The following is a 20,784-nucleotide window of genomic DNA, read 5'->3' on the forward strand; positions in this document are numbered from 1 at the left end:
ATCTGTCAAGATGTTTCTGACTTCAAACGTTGCTAACATACGATTCCATAATCCATAATAACGCTTCCTCTGGTGATAAATTGATCTGGTCTGAATCAAGAGATAAATCTGCACAGATCATGCACTGTTTACAAGCCAAAACAGCTCTAAACAAATATGTGTCTGGATTTTGATGTGAGAGACAACAGGAGATGGACTTTTTCACTGGAGGAAGCGTTATTATGGATTATGGACTCATACTGTAGTCAGAAATGACTGTTCGAAGTTGAAAACATCTTAATGGTGGATTTGCTTCTTACAAACATATAGCTTTTGTCTTCTCAAGACATTAACTGATGGACTGGAGTGGTGTGGATTATTATTGTGATGCTTTTATCAGCTGTTTGGACTCTCATTCTGACGGCACCCATTCACTACAAAGTATCCACTGGTGAGCAAGTGATGCAATGCTACATTTCTGCAAATCTGTTTTGATTCATTTTACACAAACTGACGGTAAATATCTTTTCATGATGATGTCATCAAATTGTGTGGTTTGGTGTCCTAGTTTACAAACTAAACTTGTTTTGTTGGAATAAATACAAAGCCATTTAAGCAGGGGTATCTAATGTATTTAAAAACAATAAAAATGTATAATACTAACAATTTAAGTTCTAGGGGAATAAAATGTAAAAATAGTGGTGAGTAAAACCAGATGATGAACATGCAAATATACATTCATATGATTAGTACAAACAAATGACATTTTCCTACAGGAGAAATCCACAGGTAACAAAGACAAAAACAGCTTACATTTCAAAAGTGCTTTCTTTAAGTAAAACATATTAAGACTTTAAAAAAGCACCTGTTTCCGCTTCAAATAAGGAGACGATTTAAAAAAAAAAAGTTTAAAAAAGGCACTTAATGCTACATAACCCTTATAATTCACAGAACATCAGCAGGAATGAAATACAGTGGTTTCATCAAAGCACCACAAACTTCTGTCATGAACCTGAAAACACTGATCAGAGTTCAGTCGTACAGCGTAAAAGAGTTACATTTCTATCCTGAGATCGCAGTCTGAATGACAGGCATGTTTCCATTTACTCTTTCAGATTTAGGCTTTAGGTGTTTATTGGTCTTTATATCTATAAAAAAAAAAAAAGTTTGGTGCCAGAAAGATTTTTATGTATTTTTCTGAAATAATAATGATATAATCAAAGCAATTTAAATAAATAAATAGATGCCATGCTGTTTAAATATACAGAAATAACCTGTGATGAAATAAGCAATCTGACGTCAAAGCAAATAAAAAAATATAGTAAGCAAATAAATAAACACTAACTGATTAGAATAAGAATAAAATAGTGGTTGGCAACACTCACACAATTTATATTTTATATTTTAAGGCAACTCCTGTTGAGATGCACATGGTTAGAGGTCCTAATCAAGAAATAATTCACCCAAAAATGATTTCTGTCAACATTTACTCACCCACATGTCATTCAAAACACTTTATTTTTTCACTTGCATGAAACAAAAATTTTTATCTTAGATGGAAATGAAAGTGCATAGTGATTTGTATTGTCAACCTTCAAAAAAACAAACAAAAAAAAACAAATGCAGCACAGAGTAAACGTACAGTACAGTGCTCTTAAAATTACATGTGGGCAAACTAGAACATGATGAATTATTCTCTTCAAGTGCGAGAGCTCAGTGCAAGATGACAGTATGAAACAGACTTGCACAGGCACCGTGAATACAACATAGATATAAATCATGAGTCTGTTTAGATTTCCCAGCTGTCACTGAAGTAATGCTCCTCTTCTTCTACATCACAATACTCCTCTTCATCCTCCTCTTCATCCTCCTTCAGCTGTGACAGCATCGCTTGAAGAGCAGCCTTCACTTCCTGAACCTCCTTCTCTAAGGACAGTGGCTTTTAGAGTTAAAGAAAATGTCACCAAATGTTTTCTACTCATTCACACACCAACATCCACAAATAATAGAAACAAAGGCTCAGACAGGATCCAAAATTCCACATCGAACACCAAACAAGAATAGAAATCGGTTGGTAACTAGCCGGACAGCTTTATGAAGGCAATACATGGGTTTTATCAACAAAAGTCTGACCCTCAGACAAAAACAGTCTGCGAATGAAAAACTAAATCTGCCACAGCTCTAACAGTATTTACCTCAGAAGTTTACCTCGGATGCCTATTTTTTGCTGTTGTTTTTAAATATGTTAATATGCCTCAAAGTTCAAGACAAATAAGCTTCAGGGTTCAATTGTCTTTTTTAATATGTTAATATGCCTAAAAATTCAAGACAAATAGGCTTCAGTATATATATTTTTTTTTTTTTTTTTATTTTTTTTTTTCAATTTACCCACCATTAGCTGGTGTGGCATGGAAGACAATTTTGGACCCAGTTCACATCATTCTTCAGTTACACATATTACATACATCTTAAAGACTTTCATGATGTTTGGCTTGACCACCTGACACAGATTTCAGAATTATGCGATCACGTCTCCTCAGCCCGTCTTAATTCAAAGGCTCAGTTCATCTCTCCGACGGACCACGTTCAGTTCACGCAATCTCACCTAAATAACTGATGCGGGTTTCATGAGAACAGGCTCTGCCCTCATCAGCGCTGGACTGTTTGACTCGTCTGAGTGGGACCGAGTGTCCGGTGTAAGTGGCGAATCAAAGGGACGCCTCTTGTGGCAGATGGGGCCTGACGGGCACATTTTGCTCTCCAAATGGCCCCAGATTGTCCCCATTCATAATTAAGCAGCCGTTAAAGAGCGCTTCATGAATTATGAAAGAGGATCGGTAAGATCTCCCTCCGGTTGAATGGAGGGATCTAATGAGGTTCCTCAGGCACAAACCTCTGCTTATTATGTGTTTATTTGCTCATCTTCCTTCTTTACCAGTGCAATCAATCCAGTGCTATGTGTTCCTCAAGTTACATGAAAACCAAACCTCATGCACGTATAATGAAAGTCTATGAGACAAGACACTGCAGGAGGCTTCATTTACCCCTCTTACTCGTGCTGATTGATCAAAGTCCATCATAAGACGCAAATGCACAAGATTATATAAGATTGTTTGGCTGATTTATATCTGAGCATATGCTTCTGACATAATATTCTGTCAAGGTTTGATTTGTGTCTTCAACAGAGCGAGACATGATGGAGCCAACAAATCATTAGCATGATGGCATTTTTCATTAAGAGGTTGCTTAATGCAGTGCTTCATTCACATAGCAGTGGTTTTTAATTTACCATTAAAAGGTTACCTGAGATGCCTAAAAAAAGTTTTTTTAATACTAAAATAATTGAATTTAAAAACAATTTATTTGAACAATAATGTAATAATTAAAAATGTACTTATAAATGTGTTTATTTTTATATAATCAATGTTTATATAAAATTTAGTTAAATAATTTAATAAAAAAAAGTTATTAAAATAATTATTTTAATAAAAATGCAATAATGTGGGATATTCCTACTTTTTATAAATATTAAATTATTATTAATAAATTATTAAAATGAATAAATGATCATATATAAATTATTAATTATACATTTTTACAAATAATGAAATAATAATGTAATCATTTAAAATATTTCTATAGAAAAATAGTGTATATAAATTATTATATTTAATTATAATTTATTAATGTAAAATAATTAGAATAGAAAAATGTCTGTGTGTATATATATATTATTTTAATAAAAATAATGTATTATAATAATGTATTATTTAGCAAAAAAAATATTTAAAATACATTTTACAAATAAATTAATTTCAATAATTTAATACTAATTTAAAAAAAAAAACGGTTTATATAATTCTACAGCGAAAGAGAGAGAGAGGTATTATACACACACATACAATATACATACAGTATATGTATATGGCAGATAGCTCACAAAGCATTGGTTCTCAGTTGGTGGGCCACAATTTTGTGAATGTGCATTAAAACTACTGGCTGACATTAAATAATCAAAATTAGTGTCCCTCGATGTCTAATGTAAACCTTGATCCTGAAGCGAAATCATATAAGAACTACTGCTATAGAGCAACAAATTCAAACAAAGTTGGATGGAATGAAGCAGAACAAGATGGGATGTTCAGATCAATCTCGTCTATACGTTTTCCTCTCAGTCAACGCAGAAGCTCGGCTCCGCTCGGCACACAGGTGGCCAGAAATATGAAGATGTCAGAGTGATGACAGCGCACTATGTCACAACCTTTCCCTTCATCTCACCGCTTTCATCTCACTTCAGAGTGACGGGCCGACTAGTCTGTCTCCATTTCCCTTTTCTCTGTCTGTCGCCTCCTTTCAACCTTTGCTGAGAGCTGGGTGTCTCTAGTAACTCAAATCTCATCCCTCAGATTCAATATCTCAAAAAGAAAGGAAGAAATGGTTTATCCTTAATTCCTGTCTGGAAGAGAGTGTCGTGTGCTGTCAAACGAGACGGTTTCCGTGAAGCAGCTCTTTCAGAGGGTTAACGTTACATTAGTGGCTTTAATGAGCGCGGGAGACGTGTTCCTGTGGCTGTAAGCGACAGCAGAATGATGAAGCGCTGATGAGTCATTTTTATTAGGCCCAACCGAGAACATGAGAACGGAGCCCACAGATCATTTCATTCCAGCCTAACATCCAATCAGAGCAACCTGAAGAAACCCTGAGGACTTCCATTAGAGACGCACTCATAATGAGCTCAGAATAACTGACTAAAACTACAGCTAGGATGTTCTGGGCGGTTGCTAGGGTGTTGTTAGGGTGTTCTGGGTGGTTTCTAGGGTCTTATATTGCTAGGGTGATCTGGGTGGTTGCTAGGGCATTGTTAGGATGTTCTGGGTGGTTGCTAGAGTGTTGTTAGGGTGTTCTGGGTGGTTTCTAGTGTCTTGCATTGCTAGGGTGATCTGAGTGGTTGCTAGAGTGTTGTTAGGGTGTTCTGGGTGGTTGCTAGAGTGTTGTTAGGGTGTTCTGGTTGGTTTCTAGGGTCTTGCATTGCTAGGGTGATCTGGTTGGTTATATGGCATTGTTAGGATGTTCTGGGTGGTTGCTAGAGTGTTGTTAGGGTGTTCTGGGTGGTTTCTCTGGTTTTGCATTGCTAGGGTGATCTGGATGGTTGCTAGGTCATTGTTAGGATGTTCTGGGTGGTTTCTAGGGTGTTGCGTTGCTATGGAGATCTGGATGGTTGCTAAGATGAGCTGGGTGTTTGCTAAGGCACTCTGGGTGGTTTCTAGGGTGTTGCATTGCCAGGGTGATCTGGATGGTTGCTAGGGCATTGCTAGGATGTTCTGGGTGGTTGCTAAGGTGCTCTGGGTGGTTTCTAGGGTGTTGCATTGCTACAGAGATCTGGATGGTTGCTAAGATGATCTGGGTGTTTGCTAAAGTGCTCTGGGTGGTTTCTAGGGTGTTGCATTGCAAGGGTGATCTTGATGGTTGCTAGGGCATTGCTAGGATGTTCTGGGTGGTTGCTAGGGTGTTGTTAGGGTGTTCTGGGTGGTTTCTAGGGTCTTGCATTGCTAGGGTGATCTGGGTGGTTGCTAGGTCATTGTTAGGATGTTCTGGGTGGTTGCTAGAGTGTTGTTAGGGTGTTCTGGGTGGTTTCTCGGGTTTTGCATTGCTAGGGTGATCTGGATGGTTGCTAGGTCATTGTAAGGATGTTCTGGGTGGTTTCTAGGGTGTTGTGTTGCTATGGAGATCTGGATGGTTGCTAAGATGATCTGGGTGTTTGCTAAAGTGCTCTGGGTGGTTTCTAGGGTGTTGCATTACAAGGGTGATCTGGATGGTTGCTAGGGCATTGCTAGGATATTCTGACTGGTTGCTAAGGTGCTATGGGTGGTTTCTAGGGTGTTGCATTGCTACAGAGATCTGGATGGTTGCTAAGATGATCTGGGTGTTTGCTAAAGTGCTCTGGGTGGTTTCTAGGGTGTTGCATTGCAAGGGTGATCTTGATAGTTGCTAGGGCATTGCTAGGATGTTCTGGGTGGTTGCTAAGACACTCTGGGTGGTTTCTAGGGTGTTGCATTGCTAGGGTGATCTGGGTGGTTGCTAGAATGTTCTCAATGTTTGCTAAGGTGCTCTGAGTGGTGTCTAGGGTGTTGCATTGCTAGGGTTATCTGGATGGTTGCTAGAGTGTTGCTAAGATGTTCTGGGTGGTTGCTAAGGCGCTCTGGGTGTTTATTTCGGGTGTTGTGTTACTAGGGCTATCTGGGTGGTTGCTAGGGTGTTGCTAAGATGTTCTGGGTGGTTTCTAGGGCGTTGGTATACTGGGGTGTTCTGGGTAGTTTCTAGGCCGTTGCTAGGTTGCTTAAGGGTGGTGCCTTGGGTGTTCTGGGTGGTTGCTATGGTGTTCTGAGTGGTTTCTATGTCTAAGTCAAAATAGTCATATGATTGAAGTTTCTCGCTTATGGTTTGATTTTGGGGTTATGGGATCCTTTAATGTTTTATCGTCCGCTAGGTGAAAATTGTACATCTGATTAGTAACGAGTAACGTTGTAACACACAGAGTTAGTGATTTGAACAAACACCTACCACTAAATATGAGCACTATTAATAGTGAATTATCTAATGAACAGTACATGCGGACACACAGAGCTCTGTAAGGATATGAGTGAGGTCCTTGTCGTGCTGCTCTATGGCGGTCTGAAGCTGCTCTTCCAGGTAATGCAGTCGCTCACTGATGAGTTCACAGCGCTCTGCCAGCTCTGTTGTCTCTCCACACAGATCCTGAGACACAAACACAACACACCCATTAAACCCTGCTGCGCACACACATCTCTAGCTGCTCAAGTGTGGTGATAATATGCTTATAATGGTTGTTAGAGCACATACGGCACCAACATGTGTGCATTTTCATCTGGAAGAAACATTTTTAGTCACCAATGTCATTAATATACATGGACAGAAAACAGATAGAAGTTAGAATAAAATTTAGTTTATGTTTTGTTTCATTTATTTTTTTATTTTGTGTGTGTGTGAATCTTTTCTTTCTAGTTTGTTTATTTGCTAGAGAAAGCTCTGACAGAGCTTAAAATTGAGTTTAAGCTTTCCCCAACATAAGAAGTGTTTTAGAGGTTTAGAAAGAAAATCATGCTGGAACACAGCAAACTGGATTTCTGAAAGCAAAATTGGAAACAAAACTCAAACATCCACTGGCCAATTAGAATTTCAGAGAGGATTTGTATTGTTAACTAAAACTAAATCTATTCAAAAGAGTTTTCGCTAAATTTAAATAAAACTGAAATAAAATATAAATAAAATAACTTTTGCAACTAAACGTTGAGTATTCTTTAATTTTAATGAAATAAAATATAAATAAAATAACTTTTGCAACTAAACGAAATAGTAATAAAACAATCTAACAAAGAGTCTCGGGCCGGCAGGAATTGTGGGTGGGGGGGAGTGGCATGTACAGTTTCTCTCTCCACCTTCAATACCCTGACTTAGGTGCCCTTGAGCAAGGCATCGAACCCCCAACTGCTTCCCGGGCCCCGCAGCATAAAATGGCTGCCCACTGCTCTGTGTGTGTGCACAATTGGATGGGTTAAATGCAGAGCACGAATTCTGAGTATGGGTCACCATACTTGGCTGAATGTCACGTCACTTCACTTCACTTCATTTCACTTCAGTGTGTGTTAAGTGAATAGCACGAATGTCAAAAAACACAAAATTAAATAAGTGAAAATATTAATAAATAGTATCTATATCTCTCTCTATATCTCTCTCTCTCTCTCTATTTTTTTTTATAGGAATTTATTTATTTATATTTTTGCATAATTTTTTTATATTTTTTTTTTTTGTAGTTTTATAATTTATTTTTTACAAGCACCAAACAGATTGTTTAAACCATGATGGTTTAAACCATCAACTAAAACTATTAAAATAAAGTGTAAATATTATAATATAAACATAATATATTAATATATAATATATAATTAATTATTAAAAATAAATAAAATAGAAAGGATGCTTTTGCAACTAACTGCAATGAAATAAGTTGAAGTGCTAAAATTACTAAAACTAATAATAATAAATAATAAATAAAGGTAAATAAAGGTAATAAGAAATTTTTAAAAATTAATAAAGATGATAAATTTACTTAAATTTAATATAAATTCAAATTGAATAGTGATGAAAAGTGATAATAAATTATCATTGATTTGTATGGTTTATGCACAAAATAAGTAATAAAATAGACTGTGATGTTTTTACAAACATCAAACAACAAGCTATTAAAATATTTTTTGTTATTTTTAAATCTAAAATTTTAAGATTAAGATTAATAAAATTAGATTAATATTAGATATAAAAATATAAATGTTGTCTTTGCAACTAACTGACAAAATAATTTTAAGTTCTAAAATAACTAAAACTGTAATTTAAAAAAGGTAAATATTAAAAACTTAATAAAATACAAAAGCACAAAATTAGTAAAACTTACTAAAATTAAAATAAAAACTGGAAGTATAAAAAAGCTAATTCAAAATATTTATAAATACTATAATAGTATATAAATGAAAAAATAACATTGATTTGTATGGTTTGTGCACAAAAATGAGGGATAAAATAGACTGTGATGCTTTCCAGATGATCTTTAAGAAGCATCTCTGAGAAAAGAGTGTGCTAACTGGGTCAGTCAATGAAAACAGTGAAACTATCCTTAATCTTAAAGCAGTGAAGTATAAACGGTGACGTTAAACCGTTAGCGACTGTGAGGTCAGACGTGAGCGCGGCTGTCAGCTCCTCTTCTCCTCATCAGAGTCCTGAACCGACAGCGTGTTCCTCCGTGCCACGCTAATGACTTCACCCAACAGTTTAGCAGCAGTCAGGTAAGTGGGACAGGTCCACACGGTCGACTCCGTCCCAATTCCATCAAAGCGTGATTCACTGTTTTTCTCCGGCGCTCAGAGTCAGAGAGCGTCTTGAGGTGGTCGACTGACTCACATCCGCCCAGTTCTCTCAGGAATGGCCTTGTGTCGCTTTAATGAGGTCTGCGGTCTATTCTTAGACCCCCCACATCAGCTAATGAAACACCTTTTATAGATGCTAACTTCACACTGCGGGCGAATTAAAACACTTCTGAATGAGGCTGGAGTCTCCCGGGACGCATTCGAGAACAACAGCCACACCGAACGGACTGCGTGATACAGTTATTGAGGCGTAATGGAAATCACGCTGGGCGAATGTTTTTAAAGGTCACCGCGATTGCTTTATTGCGTCTAGAAGGACACAGACTGCATATAGACTGCAAAAATTGTACCTTTGTGATAATCATGAGAGGCATAATAATACAGAAATCCTTCACAAAGGAAAGATCAGTATAATTCTGATCATATCAAATGCACTTAAGAAGAGATTTGCAGGGTATTTAATGTGAGGTTCAGTTTATGGTCCTCTTGCACTGACTATATGTGCTTAAGAAATGGAGAAGACAAAGCTGTGTCCTAAACCATACTAAGTTCCCTACCTTTCTAAGTTTTCTAAGAGGTTTCTAAGTCACAACTTCTTAATACGCATACTAAGTTCCCTACCTTTCTAAGTTTTCTAAGAGGTTTCTAAGTCACAACTTCTTAATACTGGGGTTCCTCAAGGCTCACTGCTGGGACCTCTTCTCTTCTCCATCTAAATGTCATCATTACGATCTCTCATTCAAAAGCATGGATTTTTTTATCACTGCTATGCTGATGACATGCAACTTTACTTCTCATTCCAACCAGATGATCCGACGGTAGCTGTTCGCATTGCAGGCTGTCTGAGAGACATTTCTAGCTGGATGAAGGACCATCACCTTCAACTCAACCTTGCTAAGAGATAACTGCGCGTGGTCTCAGCCAACCCAGCACTTCATCACAACTTCTCTATACAGCTGGGTTCATCAACCATAACTCCTTCCAGGACAGCCAGAAACCTTGAAGTTGTAATCGATGATCAGTTAAGCTTCACAGACCATAATGCTACAACGGCCCGGTCCTGCAGATTTGCCTTATACAACATTAGGAAAATTAGTCCTTTCCTGTTAGAGCAAGCTGCACAACTTGCGTTCTGCAAGTCGCTTTGGATAAAATCGCCTGCTAAATGATTAAATGTAAATGTCAATCTGTGTGGCAGCAGCAATATACAGTAAATAAATTAATAATTCCACTGCTCTCTTGTCTCCTCTGTGGCTGGGACTCTAAACAGTGTTCTGCGCTCCCAGACAGAAAAGTAAGCATGTTTTGCTTAAACTTTCGCCATGGCATTAGAGCTGGTACACTGTTGTCATTTGTGAAATCAAAATGACAGTGCCACAGGTGGAAACTTACAGATTAAGGGGTGGTAATATTATAATTAGATCCCTTTGCAACGTCACTAGGGGAGCGAAATCAGACGCGTTTGTTTTTTTTCAGACACTTGCAGAAAAAGGCTTACCAAAACAAAGTTACTGGGTTAATCTTTTTCACGTTTCCTTGGTTGGTATATACACAGGGGACCTGATTATAGCACTTAAAACCTGGAAAAGTCAGATTTTCATGATTTTCAAGAAATGGAGAATATAAAACTGTTCTAAAACAGTTTTAGCAAAAAAAAAAATTGTGTTAAAAAAAAAGCTGAAATAAAACAAAATAAAATACAAATATTAGACGTAAAACAAAAACTAAACAAAATTAGATATGTTGCCTTGGCAACTAACGGAAATAAAACTAAAACTGAAATATTAATAAATCACACCTAAATAGAATATATTATAAACAAATAAAAATGTTAAAAGCACCTAACAAAATTACTAAAAATGAAACTAATTAAAATGAATAAATAAAAATTCTATTGAAATCTTAATATATACTGCATGAAAATATTAAAAATATTAATATAAATGATAATAGATTTAATGCTGTTGAAACGATTAATCGTGATTAATCACATACAAAATAAAAGTTTTTGTTTGCATAATATATATATATATTCTGTTTATTTTTGTTATGCATTTATAAATACACACATTTTGAAAATATTTACATGTATTTACATGTCTATTTAATATATAAACATAAAAAAAAGTTTTCTGAAATATATACATGCATGTGTGTGTATTTATATTTACAAATAGTAAATATACGCAGTACACATACCAAATATTATATAAACAAAAACTTTTATTTTGGATGTGATTAATCGTGATTAATCTTTGACAGCACTAAATAGATGTAATTAATACAAAAATAACACTGTGGACCAATCCATCAAACTCCATTGGAATCAACTGTGAGTCAAGTTGCTGTCTATAAAGAGCATTTAAGATGACTTTGAATAAGAACTGATAATCATTTCAGATGATATCTGATAATTCAAGACTCTGCTATAAAACATGATCCATTAAAAAGTCTTAAATTGTGGGAAGCGACTATATTATTCATTCTCTGCTGCTGTAACAAATGCTTTTTCTTGGTCCAGACACAGGGTCTGCCTCATCTATTAAAGTTAATTATACAACTGGTCAAACCATATGCAAACCAGACCGTATCAGACTGATAGCAATGGACTGACAAACACAATTCTGTCCTATGTGAGATATTTCCTATTGAAATTAAGCCCTCATCAATATCTTTGGTCTGTTGTTCTGGTTGCTGGTTCAGAAGGACTGTAATAGTTTCTGTCTGCCGTAACTCTGGTCTGGCTTTGAGGAGGCACTGCTGACACAAACACTGCATTGAACAGATAGATTGATGGGCTGTTTATCGATTGAACATTGTTCACACTGTCAGGTGCTGAAGTTCAAGTATCGAGCAAGAGGTCAGAGTGGCTTTAATTAAAATCCCTGCTTATGCAAACCCCATTACAGGCTCGATTTTTCCATTTCCCACAATGCAGTGCTGTAGGTATTATGCAAAATCCATCAACCAGCATGTTGCTTTCTAATGCTGATTGTGAGACTGGTCTGCTTTGACTCAGGAATATTATAGTTAAATAAAATAAAATTAAAACCATAAAATATCTGAAATAATGATAATAAAAAAAGTTAAATAACATAATAAAAAAAAAAAAAAAACTTAATTCAGCCTGTTGCCAAGATAATTGATCTCACTTTCATTTAGTTTAATTTATAGTACTAAAATAACCAAGTGAATAAATTAAAACTAATAAATAAAAATTATATATATATATATATTAATATTTTTATTTATTGACATTTTTCTTAATTTAAATATAGATTAAGTTAGATTGTTTGATTTTTAGATGGTAAATAAAAATTGAACTAAAACTAAAACGCAAACCAAAATAGTAAAACAAGGGGAAAACTTAATCATCATCAAAAATTAAAACAAATAATAATATAACAAAATGTTAAAAGCACATAGCAAAATTATAAAAAATTTAATTAATAAAAAAATTAGATAAAAAGCACATTAAAATATTTAAAAAATATTATTTAATTTAAAAATATTATAAAAAATATTTATTTTTATTATAAAATAATATTATTATTATAAATATTAATATTATTATATTAATTTCTATTACAAAAATATTATAAATGTTATTCTGAATACATAAAATTTTCTTTCTTACAAAAGTGAAAAAAAGGGGATGTCAAAATCAAAAAATGACCAAATGCACCATAAAAGAAGCCCAAGCTACATATAAAGTTACATTCTGAAGTCAAATGATGACATTGTATGATGGACAGATGTAAATGTAAATGAAGAGAGTGTTTAATTTCTGGATAAACTTTAAGAACCCACATTTTTAACATCAGATTCCTGTAAACACAGCAGAGCGAAGGCCGTCACTCACCTCAGGAGACGCGTCCTCCAAACAGAAGAGAAACTCCTCTAATTTCTGCAAGACACAGGAGGACGAATGAGTCACTTCAGCTGAAGATTAAAACAAAACAATAAACCTCATCTTTTTTTTATTAGAAAGTAATCGGAATGATGTTATTGTGGGTGTTGTGTAATTAGTCGTTATTGCTGCTGACAAGAAGCAAAATAATTGAACGGGTTCGGCCCATCTGTGTGGGTAATGATTGCATTCAGGAGTTGTGTGCTAAAGCAGACAATAATTAGCACTCAGTGGCAGATCTATTAGTTCAACTCGAGCTGATGGGAGCCGGCCTCAGGAAAATAGATTACAGCCTCATGTCTCAGAGATTGGGATTTAAATGACACAATATTAATTATCATCTCCTGTCGGCAGGAGCAATATTAAAGTGCCCCTGGTTGGGCGTAGACCACTGCCCCGTTTATTAGACTCTGACCTGGTTTCAAATCATATTTAGCTTGTCAAAAAGTCAATGTTTTATCGCTAAAGCAATTTATTCATAAGAAAGAGACGGCTGCTGCAGGCAACAAAGGATCAAAAATAAGTATACACACACACACACACACACACACACACACACAGTGTGTGTGCCCAATACCGTAATATATACAGTTCAGTAAATAGAAAATAACATTAATATAATACATTAGTAAATTACAGCAATTATAATTATATGATTATTAGTAAAATATTATTAATAATAATAATAATGAATATTTCTATTATTGTTGTCATTATCATCATTTCTATACATTATCAGTATAATGTAATACATAGCTATTTTTATTAATATTATCATAATTTTTATCATTACTAACTATAATTTACTACTACTATTTTCAGTATTCAATTGTATTAGTATTTAATATAATTTACTATGATGTATACATATGCAAGTATGTCCAAATAGAATAATAATAATAATATTTCAATCATTATTAGATTCATATAATTATTATTATACATATCTATTATTATTATCATTATTATTACTAACTGTAATTTACTATTTATATGTATATATATAGAGAGAGAGAGTAAATTAAAGTAAATATTGATAAATAATTATAATAATATTATATAATATTATCATACATATCTATTATTATTATTAATAAACCATTATATCTATATTATATTTATATATATAACATATATATATATATATATATATATTTATATATATATATATAATATATATGGGCTGTCAATCAATATCTAATCACGATTAATTGCATGATTGTCATGAGTAGTTTAACTTGTGATTAATCGCAATTTAATTACACATGTACCTTAAATTAATACAAGTTTTAATACACTAATCATCATGGGCATGGACAAATATGGATGCTTTATGCAAATGTACGCTTATTATTAGTGAAACACAGTCAACATAGAGCAAGAAGACCAGACATGTTTCAAAAGTCAGAGATGTTTTTCAGAGAACTTGTTCATGTCTATAAGACACATGAAAAAAAAAAAAAACAGAAATACCAGGATCCCATTACTTCTCTTTCTTTGCACTGAGCAATTAATTTACTCACACAAGCCTGTTTACATTATTTGCAGGACAGGGCAGTTCGCTTCTTCTGAACATGCAAAATGTACATTTATTATTTATTATTACATTTGTTTGCCTCTCTGTGCCCGCATACTGTAATTTAAAGCAGCTAAATTCTCAATAAAACTCTTTTCATTGTTATATTTTACCGTTTCTGTTGTCAGACAATGGAATAAATATGAAATAGTGACTCAAACATGACCCATTAAGACAGCTGTCCCTTCCAAGATGTTACTCTGCACAAAAATCCTGATTTATAATCAAGCCGTCGTCTGATAAAATCAAATACACATGAGATAAAGACAATAGCTGTGCTGTGATTTTGGCAATACTTGCATGTAAAATCAGAGAAGCAACATAATATCTGAATGCCGCTCGCTGAGCAGAGCAGATGTTTAGAGCAGATATTTATTTATTTATATAATTTATGCTATTCGAACACACTTGCACTTACATATAGAATTATTATATGAATTACATTAAATGAATATTTATGTGCAAGTGTGTCCAGTTAGATTTGTTAGACAGATAATACACATATAACATGAATAATATGCTGTGTAGTGTAGGCTAGACGCACAGATACAGTGTGAGAGAAGCAGAGAGATGAAGAGCAGTGAGAGGGAGACGCAGCGTCACCTCACCTTCAGAGTCCTGGAGGAGCGTTAGGAGGAGTGGCTGATCTTCAACAGACAAAAGACAAAAACAGCCATGCACTTAGAGACAATAGAGCCCCGCTGAGCTGAAAGATATTAGAACGACTTCGAAAAAGTTAAGAACGAGAAGGGCAGCGAAGGAAGGAGGAGAACAGAGTGGAAATTAGAGTCATTCAGCAAATGGGTGGTTTTTATGGAAATGGAAAGGGGTTTCTATTTTTAGTTTCTCATTTCGTGAATTTCGCTTCATAAAGCACAAGTTGTATCTTAGAAACATTGAACAGCTATGAAACAGGTTACCTGTTTCTGATGCAGAAAAGCTAGTTCATGCATTCATGACCTCTAGACTGGACTATTGTAATGCACTGCTAGGTGGTTGTCCTGCATCTTCATAAACAAGCTACAGGTAGTCCAAAATGCAGCGGCTAGAGTCCTTACCAGGTCAAGAAAATATGATCATATTCCCCTAATTTTACAGTCTCTGCACTGGATACCTAAGTTCCGTATCATCTACTACTTACTTATAAGGCCCTTAATGGCTTAGCTCCTGCGTACCTAACTGGTCTTCTACCACGCTACAATCCATCACGCTCCCTAAGGTCACAAAACGCTGCACTTTTGGTAGTACCTAGGATAGCAAAGTCGACTAAAGGAGGTAGAGCTTTTTCGCATTTGGCTCCCAAACTCTGGAATAGCCTTCCTGATAATGTTCGGGGTTCAGACACACTTTCTCTGTTTATACATCTCATAATCTTGGACTGCAGATGCCATATATCTGATCAAATGCACATTATTATTCTTTAGCTTGGGTTGAACTATCATATTTGCTTGGTTGGAACAGCAGCTACAATTAGTTATGTCCTCTATTTGTTTCTCTGATTCTTTCTGCCATTTCTCTGTTTCTGCCACAGGATTTACACAAGCTTCAGTCTGGATCCAATTATGTTTTAATTTGTTTTTGTATTTTTTTTTCTACAGTTTATGTATTTGTATGTTGAGTTGTTTTTTCCTTCATATTCTCACTATATCATGTCATATGATATGTGAAATAATGGTGTGTTTTATTTAACTCCCCGCCAGCACTCCCCGCCATGATGGCTCACCACCAGCGATTTTGATGATTTACAACTAAAATATGATGGCGTACAATATATTTTGCTGTATGACTATCTGAATATGCAATACACCAAAATAAATATCAAAGCCTCTACTTTTAAACAAAAAAAAGTTTTATTCTAGCTTAAAGCATTCTTTTTTTTATCAACACTTGAATATAGGTAGGTTTCCAAAAAAAATTATAATTGAGCAAAAAGGTGAGAAAATCAAATTTTTATCAAAAACTACATTTTGATAATATGCAGTACGATTATCAAAGCATAAATCCAGTAAATCGCTTCCATCAACACCTCCAGAGCTTGCACAGACATATACCACTTCCTGGATCAACAGTTTACTCTGTAACATCATGCAGTTTTCATTTATATGCTGTCTATTGCTGATGATCGCATTATTTATCATATGCATCTGTTTACATAAGAGATTGTTAGTTTTTCAGTCGTGTTCACGTGTGTTTTTGTTCGGGATGTTTTGTACTTGTTCAAAGGATGTGTAATAGCGCCCCCAAGTGTATAACAGTGAAAACACGAAAAGCCGTAACAACTCGTCAATAGCGTGGAAGTGTTGTCTTCTAAATGACAAAATAACTCGTCAGTGGTGGGGAAAGAGTTAATTATGATACTCAACAAAAAACAGATCTTTTTAGATTTTTGTCTAAAGGTTAAATAAACTTCCATTTTCAAACAGATTTTTCAAACTATTATTTCATTTCAGGCTTTACAGGGTTAATTCTACTCGATGCTTGCCAAGAGGCCTACATGCATTCAGTCAAAAAAAAAAAATTAAAGTGAAAGACTAGAAAGACAAACATTTTTAGACCATTTTGCTGATATTTAATGAGTTGTGGCTTTACCTTAGTGAATTCTGAGTGTTGGAGGTCAGCCTCGGGACACCAGTGCCCCCCTAGAGCGGTCAACATGGCACAGTCCACTTCCTCTTTAGTGAACGGCAGGACATCTGAACCCGATCCAGGGATGGAGGGAAGATCCTCCGATTCTGAGATGCTGGAGGTTCGCTGATCGAGGCCTTTCAGGAGGAGATGACAAGCCTCCAAATCAGCCTCCCAAATGTGCTCCAGTGCTGGACTTCCACAGCTAGTGAGAGAAATACAATTAATAACACTTGCTTTGATGATTTGCAATTAAATGCAATGACATCCAGACACTTAAACCTTAAGTGCACTAATATTTTTGGGGTGAGTTTATGGACAAATCTCCATTATAGAGGAAATGATACAGTACCTTGAGTGATCTGAACTACTGTCAAACCTGATATATCACACTAATGGAGTCTTTCCATTAGTTTGTGCATTGTATGAAAAAATTTGACTGAACTTGCATCAATGAAAAGCACATTTATTCATGAAACTAGACATTTCTACTTTGCCTGAGGATTTCTATCCAAAAAGAGCATAAAAGTACATTTTAACAACCATAATGTTAGTTTCTTTAATTTTAGATGTAAATTACCATTCAAAAGTAAAAAAAAAAAAAAAAATAATAATAACTAAATTAAATAATACTTTTATTCTTTTGAACATTCTATTAATCAAAGAATCCCCAAAAATAAAATGCATCACAGTTTCCACAAAAATATGAAGCAGCACAACTGTTTTCAACATTGATAATAATCAGAAATGTTTCTTGAGCAGCATATTAGAGTGATTTCTGAAATATCATGTGACATTGAAGACTGGAGTAATGATGCTGAAAATTCAGATTTCAACACAGAAATGAATTATATTTTAACATGTATTAACATAGAAAACAGTTATTTTAAATTGTAATAATATTCCACAATATTTACTGCATGTTTGATCAAATAAATGCAACCGTTGTGAGCAGAAGAAACTTCTCTCAAAACCATTAAAAAAATCCTACAGACCTCAAATGTCTATGCAGTAGATTAGAAAAAAACTGTTTCATGAGCTACTATTCAATCACAGCACAAAACATAGGTGTGAACCATCACGTTTCAGGACATTTCAGCTCTTTCAATGCTGGAAGGTATCCAGCTAAATCAGCGGTGTTCGCTACAGTCAGATGTACCTGGCAGACTAAATAAAATCCTCATAGACTTACACTGGAGGAGGAACCACAACAGACTGGGTTGGACTCTTTTGGCCTCAACTTTATATATGTTATTATATAGAGACACTAAAGCTCCCTGCTGTTTCCTACAGTCCATGAAACTGTGAGAGCGCACAGAGAGGATGATAATTACGATCTTCACACCTGTGTCTCTAGAGACAGCTTCGAAAACAGACAATGCTGTACCCTCCCAAGAAACCCCGCTTTGCTCCTCCTGGTGGCTTCATTCGGCTGCCTCACAAACCCACAGAGATTCATTTACATGTTTGTGTTTGCTTTCATCATTGCATCATGAAGAGCTGAGATGGTGAAAAAAAAGGTGCATTAAGGATCTCTGCATAACTCATAATGGATTCCAAAAGAATTTGTTGTATTAGAATGTTGCTAAAAGGTCGTATTCCAACAGAAATGGCATGTCAGACTGTTGCTAAAATGTAGGATTGCAATAGAATCTGACATGTTAGACTGTTGCTAAAACACTGGATTTTCATAGAATTAGACATGTTAGAAAAGTGCTAAAATGTTGGATTCCATTCAGAATGTTAGAATGTTGCTAAAATGCTGGATTCTAATACAATTTTAACATGTTAGAATGTCGCTAAAATGTTGGACTCCAACAGAATTCAATGTTTGAGAATGTTGCTAAAATATAGGATTCCAATACAATTTGACGTGTTGCTAAAATGCTGGATTCTAATAAAAGTTGTATGTGTTAGAATGTTGGATTCCAATAGAATTCAACATGTTACAATGTTGCTAAAACACTGGATTTCAATTGAATTTGACATGTTAGAACGGTACTGAAATTTTGGGTTCCAATAGAATTCGACACGTTAGAATGTTGCTAAAACGCTGGATTCTAATAAAAGTTTTATGCGTTAAAATGTTGCAAAAATGTTGTATTCCAACAGAATTCCCTATTTTAGAATATTGCTAAAATGTAGGATTTCAATAGAATTCCATGTGTTAGAATGTTCCTAAAATATTGGATTCCAATAGAATTTGACATTAGAATGTTGCTAAAATGTTAGATTCCAGTAAAATTTAACGTGTTAGAATGTTTTTGCAACATCACTGCAGGGTATAATAGTGAATATAGTAAAAAAAAAAAAAATTTTGTAAGCTACTTTTAGTGTTATTTTGTCAAATCTTCAGTATAGCTAACCCTTGGTGATTATCACCAGATGACTTTTGGCTATAATAGATGTTTTAACAAAATGAAAATGATTGATGGCAGCACAAAAAAAGAGCAACAATCATCTCTCTGTGTTTTCTGATATCAGACGGAGTAATCTGATTGACAGGTTCCTCCCGCAGGAAAAAGGGCTCGTGGTGCTTTGAATTTGTAACCTGCGTGTAGGGAAAACCAGTCAATTAGCTCAACGTCTACATGTACACAAACAAAGGAATCCCCTGATGGTGGGGTGACAGGGACAGTCAGTGCTAAAATGAGACAGATAACCTGATTTTACCCCCTCAAATCCCACAGCTGTTGCTTTTTAATGGCCATGAGTGTGAGATACGGGTGTGACTGTGGTGCTGGTGTTCAAAACAGCATTTATTTGATCAAAAAACACAGTAAAAACAGTAATACTGTGAAATATTTTTTAAGTTTAAAATAACAGTTTTCTACTTTAATATATTGTAAAATGTAATTTATTCACGTGATCAAAGCTGTGTTTTCAGCATCATTACTCCAGTCTTCAGTGTCACATGATCTTCAGAAATCATTCTAATATGATGATTTGCTGCTCAAGAAACATTTCTGATTATTATCAATGTTGAAAACAGTTGTGCTGCTTTATATTTTTGTGAAACTGATACATTTTGTAGTAGAAAGTAAAAAACAGCATTTATTTGAAATATAAATTTTTTTTGTAACATTATACATGTCTTTACGGAATGATTTCTGAAGGATCATGTGACACTGATGACTGGAGTAATGATGCTGAAAATTCAACTTTGATCGCAGGGAAGAATTACATTTTACAAAATATTCAAATAGAAAATTGTTATTTTAAATGACAATAATTTTTCAAAATATTACTGTATTTACTGTATTTATGACCAAATAAATGCAGCCTTGCAGAGTATAAAAACTTTTTTTTAAAATTATTCCAAACTTTTAACTTTTATATATTCTGTCCACTCTGCCTAATTTTTTAATATTAATAAGAATGAACATTTTTAACTTTTCCCGTCGACCACAAAAATCCATTTAGAAGAATGTTCACATTACTTTTTATGTGATTAATCGCATCCAAATTAAAAGCATTTGTTTACATAATATATGTTGTTATGGTTATATATATTAAATATATATTATACAAATACATGCAAGCATTTAATTAATATGAATGTTATAAAATTATATATTTATTTTTTTATATATTATATATTATTTGTTTGTTGATATTTTATAAATTTATATATTTTATAAATACTTTATGTGTGTGTGTTTATTTATATATAATTAATATATATACTTAAAAAACATGTATATATATAAAAACATTTTGGATGGCATTAATCGTTGACAAGGTCGTTTTGACAT

General features: G+C 34.4%; 1 protein-coding gene across 1 annotated transcript in view; it reads right to left on the reverse strand.

The window, feature by feature from the left end:
- Positions 1 to 1,464: 1,464 nt before the first annotated feature.
- disc1 (DISC1 scaffold protein) overlaps positions 1,465 to 20,784 on the reverse strand; it is a 50,936-nt gene continuing 31,616 nt past the window's right edge. Inside the window, exons 12-15 of the mRNA XM_042737569.1 lie at positions 16,994 to 17,234; positions 12,781 to 12,825; positions 6,618 to 6,735; positions 1,465 to 1,914 (exon numbers count right to left, since the gene is read on the reverse strand). Of these exons, the coding sequence (XP_042593503.1) occupies positions 1,769 to 1,914; positions 6,618 to 6,735; positions 12,781 to 12,825; positions 16,994 to 17,234 (550 nt within the window). The 3' untranslated portion in view covers positions 1,465 to 1,768. The remainder of the gene's footprint in view (positions 1,915 to 6,617; positions 6,736 to 12,780; positions 12,826 to 16,993; positions 17,235 to 20,784) is intronic.

The sequence above is a fragment of the Cyprinus carpio genome, chromosome B13 (genome assembly GCF_018340385.1).
Source record: "Cyprinus carpio isolate SPL01 chromosome B13, ASM1834038v1, whole genome shotgun sequence".
Lineage (NCBI taxonomy): Eukaryota > Metazoa > Chordata > Actinopteri > Cypriniformes > Cyprinidae > Cyprinus > Cyprinus carpio.